We start from the raw sequence: 4,798 nt of genomic DNA, 5'->3' as shown, positions 1-4,798 counted from the left end.
GAGAGACGCACTGTCCCTCTCTGACCGTCCACTCATCCAAATCTCTGCTGCTTCCCAACCTGTGTCCGACCTCTCACTGAGGCCCATCCCCACCCTCCTCCTGTCCGGCACCTCGCTCCCTCCCTATCTCTATAACCTCCTCCAGCTCCCTACACCCCTCCAAATCTCTGTAACCTCCTCAAGCCCCTACACCCCTCCCTATCTCTGTAACCTCCTCCAGACACTACACCCCTCCCTATCTCTGTAACCTCCTCCAGACCCTACACCCCTCCCTATCTCTGTAACCTCCTCCATCCCCTCTACACCCCCTCCCTATCTCTGTAACCTCCTCCATCCCCCCTACACCCCCTCCCTATCTCTGTAACCTCGCTTCTCCGATTCCAGCCTCTCGAGCGTTCCCCGATTCCCATTGGCGGCCGGTGGTGGGAGAGTCGCTAAGCTTTGCATCCTCCCTCAACCTCTCCTTCCCTCTCTCTCTCTCTCTCTCCCCCCCTCTCCTCTTCTTTAAGCCCTTCTGCTTTGTCCGGGGTTTGAGTCTTCTGTCTCGAATGTCTTCCTCCTGCGGCCTCTTGAGTTTCTCTCCCTGTGAGAGATATCTCGGGGATATACGACTGCGTTAATAGCGAGAGAATAAATCTGAACTGTGCGGGTTGAGGTATTGGAGCGCGAAGACGGGGCAAAGCAGAGTTTAAATCCTTCGGAGTGCTCGGCAGAAAAGTGAAACGTCGGCTGATAGGCTCAGTGAAAATGAGGCGCCTCTTCATTCGCTTATCCACTGGCTCCTCCCATTCCTGCCACATCCCTCCCCAGTTTCTGTCAACGATGGTCAGTAGTGGAGGAGGAGGGTAAGGGGTGGGGGGGGGTGGGGGGGCGTGGGGCCGAGCCTCGACTCGACCTCTTTCCTGATTGGCCGCCGGCCCTGTCACTCGGGGACCTGGCCAGGGTAGTTGACCAACCCGGTCGCCGCTCCTCTGCTGGCACCTTCCCTGCCCCTGCTCGCTCTACGCCGGCCACCCCTCAGCCTCGCCCTCACGGATTGGCTGAGCCGCCCGCGACCACACCCCCCCCGCCCCCCGGATGACCCCGCCCCGCCCCAAAGCAGCTCAGCGATCAACACCGCTGCCACCATGTTATAGTGCCTCTGCAAGTGGTTCTGGTGGCACGGCGACCCCCAGGAAGGGTCGGCTGACCTCCGAGGTGGGGAGGTGGGTGGGGGGGGGGGGCGTGGTGAGCGAGGGGGAGTGGGGCGGCGGCGCTGAGGTGCAGAATCCCCCGGACGTGGCAGTTGGTGGGGGGTGGGGGGCGCGATACACTTTTGGTGGGTCAAGACCGGGGGTGGTGCCGGGGTGGGGGCGGGGGTGGGGGGGGGGGTCCTTTCTCTCTCTCTCTCTCCCCCATCCTGGGGAACCCTCTCCCCCCTCCCTTCCCCCAACTCGAGAAAGTTCTCTACGTTGTGGGAGGGGAGATGGAGGGGATGGAAGGGGAGTTGGGAGCAATTGGAGGCATTGAGGGTTGACGTTGGGGGTTAAGTGGGGGGGGTGAGGGGAGGGGAGGGGAGGGGGAGGGGAGTTGGGAGCCAATTGGAGGCATCAAGGGTTTACGTTAGGGGTTACGTTGGGGGTGAGGGGAGGGGGAGGGGGAGGGGAGTTGGGAGCCAATTGGAGGCATCAAGGGTTTACGTTGGGGGTTACGTTGGGGCTGAGGGGAGGGGAGGGGGAGGGGAGGGGAGTTGGGAGCCAATTGGAGGCATCGAGGGTGTACTTTGGGGGTTAAGTGGGTTTCGAGAGTCCGAGTGGCTGCGTGTCCCTTCGCCGCCAACAACCCCAACCTCTCCCCCCCGCCCAACACGCCCACCTCCCCTCCGACCTCTCTCTCTCCTCCCCCCGCCCCCGACCTCCCCAACAGAGGCCATTCAGTCCATCAGGTCGATGCTATCTCCCTCTCAGACAAGGCTCCCCCCCAACACGCCCACCTCCCCTCCGACCTCTCTCTCTCTCCTCCCCCCCACCCACCCCCGACCTCCCCAACAGAGGCCATTCAGTCCATCGGGTCGATGCTATCCCTCTCTAGAGTCGCCTCACCCCCCCCCACCCCCCCCCCCCCCCCCACCCCCTCCAGCCGGCCCACCCGGCGGTCAGTAGTCATACTCGCAGATGTAGTACATCCTCCGCATGCAGTCCTTGTCCCACCACTTGCCGTCGTCGGTGGAGAGGGCCACGCAGTTCTCTTGCCTCCCGCCGTTGGGTTGCCCCAGCTGGGGGTCCCGGAACCAGTGGTCGGAGAGGGCGGACCGGGTGCCGTCCTGGTAGACGTAGGCCCCCTCGTTCAGCCGGTCGGTCACCCCGATCCAGGCCGGCCAGTTGCCGGGACCGAAGAAGGACTTGGTGTAGGCAGCCAGGGCCTCCATCTCCAAGGCACCCCGGGGGCTGGCCAAGCGACCACCCCCTTCCCCGCACAGCCGGGCCCCCTCGTCGAACGTCTCGAAGGCCTTGACCCCCAGGAAGCACTTGGCGTTGACCCGCCGTCCCTTGGCGCAGCCTGAGGTGGGGGGGGTGGGGGGAGAAGGGGAGAGGTGTCAATTTGGGCATCGGCCGACTGTCACCCACCCGCCCACCCCCCCCTCCCCACTTCCCAGCTATCACCCAAACCCCCTGTCCGACTGTCACCCAACCCCCACCCCGTCCGACTATCACCCAACACCCTCACCCGACTGTCACCCAATCCCTCCCGTTCGACTGTCACCTGACCCCCTCATCCGACTGTCACCCAACCCCCCCTGTTCGACTGTCACCCAACACCCTCACCTGACTGTCACCCAAACCCCCTCTGTTCGACTGTCATCTGACCCCCTCACCCGACTGTCACCTGACCCCCTCACCCGACTGTCACCCAACCCCCCCCGTTCGACTGTTACCCAACCCCCCCGTCCGACTGTTACCCAACCCCCCCGTCCAACTGTCACCCAACTCCCTCACCCGACTGTCACCCAACCCCCTCACCCGACTGTCACCCAACCCCCCCATGTTCGACTGTCACCCAACCCCCCCTCTGTTCGACTGTCACCTGACCCCCTCACCCGACTGTCACCCAACACCCCCCGTTCGACTGTCACCCGACCCCCTCACCTGACTGTCACCCAACCCCCCCCGTCCAACTGTCACCCAAACCCCAACTCCGACTGTCACCCAACCCCACCCCTGTCCGACTGTCACCCAAATCCCTCACCCAACTGTCACCCATTCCCTGACTGTCAACCAACCCCTTCCTCCCAACTGTCACCCAACCCGCACCCCCCGTCTGACTGCCACCCAACCTTCCCCATCCGACTGTCACCCAACTCCTGCCCGCCTGACTGTCACCCAACCCCCTTCACCCGACTGTCGCCGAACTCCCCGTCTGACTGTCAGCCAAACCCCCGACCAACTGTCACACAAACCCCCTCGCCTGACTGTCACCCAACGCCATCCTCCTGACGGTCAACCAAACCCCTCACCCGACTGTCACCCAAATCCCCTCATCCCATTGTCACCCAACTCCCCACCCAATTATCACCCATTTCCTTCACCCAAACTCCACTCAAAAATCACCAACCTCGAGACTACTCGTGTTTCCAACTCCTTTCATTTACCCAAGTAAAATGGTCACTGTTGGCTCACTGTTTCTGATTTTACCCAGTGAAAAGGTCACTGATTGGCTCACTGTTTCTGATTTTACCCCAGTAAAAAGGTCACTGTTTGGCTCAGTTTCTGATTGTACCCAGTGAAAAGGTCACTGATTGGCTCACTGTTTCTGATTGTACCCAGTGAAAAGGTCATTAATTGGCTCACTGTTTCTGATTGATCTCCAGTGAGATGGTCACTGATTGGCTCACTGTTTCTGATTGTTCTGCAGTGAGATGGTCACTGATTGGCTCACTGTTTCTGATTGTACCCCAGTGAAAAGGTCACTGATTGGCTCACTGTTTCTGATTGTACCCAGTGAAAAGGTCACTAATTGGCTCACTGTTTCTGATTGATCTCCAGTGAGATGGTCACTGATTGGCTCACTGTTTCTGATTGTTCTCCAGTGAGATGGTCACTGTTGGCTCACTGTTTCTGATTGTACCCCAGTGAAAAGGTCACTGATTGGCTCACTGTTTCTGATTGTACCCCAATGAAAAGGTTACTGATTGGCTCACTGTTTCTGATTGTTCTCCAGTGAGAAGGTTACTGATTGGCTCACTGTTTCTGATTGTACCCCAGTGAAAAGGTCATTGATTGACTCACTGTTTCTGATTGTACCCCAGTGAAAAGGTGGTCACTGATTGGCTCACTGTTTCTGATTGGACTTCAGTGAGGTGGTCACTCATTGGCTCACTATTTCTGATTGTCCCCCAGTGAAAAGGTCACTGATTGGCTCACTGTTTCTGATTGTTCTCCAGTGAGATGGTCACTGAGTGGCTCACTGTTTCTGATTTGTACCCCAGTGAAAAGGTCACTGATTGGCTCACTGTTTCTGATTGTACACAGTGAGATGGTCACTGATTGGCTCACTGTTTCTGATTGTACCCATTGAAAAGGTCACTGATTGGCTCACTGTTGCAGATTGTACCCAGTGAAAAGGTCACTGATTGGCTCACTGTTTCTGATTGTGCCCCAGTGAAAAGGTCACTGATTGGCTCACTGTTTCTGATTGTACCCAGTGAAAAGGTCATTAATTGGCTCACTGTTTCTGATTGATCTCCAGTGAGATGGTCACTGATTGGCTCACTGTTTCTGATTGTTCTGCAGTGAGATGGTCACTGATTGGCTCACTGTTT

At 58.5% G+C, this 4,798-nt stretch overlaps 1 protein-coding gene across 1 annotated transcript in view; it reads right to left on the bottom strand.

Moving 5' to 3' along the window:
• Positions 1-2,121: 2,121 nt before the first annotated feature.
• Positions 2,122-4,798, bottom strand: part of clec11a (C-type lectin domain containing 11A) — a 37,233-nt gene continuing 34,556 nt past the window's right edge. Inside the window, exon 3 of the mRNA XM_041175437.1 lies at positions 2,122-2,538. Coding sequence (XP_041031371.1) covers positions 2,135-2,538 — 404 coding nt within the window. The 3' untranslated portion in view covers positions 2,122-2,134. The remainder of the gene's footprint in view (positions 2,539-4,798) is intronic.

Source organism: Carcharodon carcharias, chromosome 27, assembly GCF_017639515.1.
Source record: "Carcharodon carcharias isolate sCarCar2 chromosome 27, sCarCar2.pri, whole genome shotgun sequence".
In the NCBI taxonomy this organism is placed as follows: domain Eukaryota; kingdom Metazoa; phylum Chordata; class Chondrichthyes; order Lamniformes; family Lamnidae; genus Carcharodon; species Carcharodon carcharias.
Note: the sequence above shows the minus strand (reverse complement) of the source record. Positions and strands in the feature narration are given on the sequence as shown.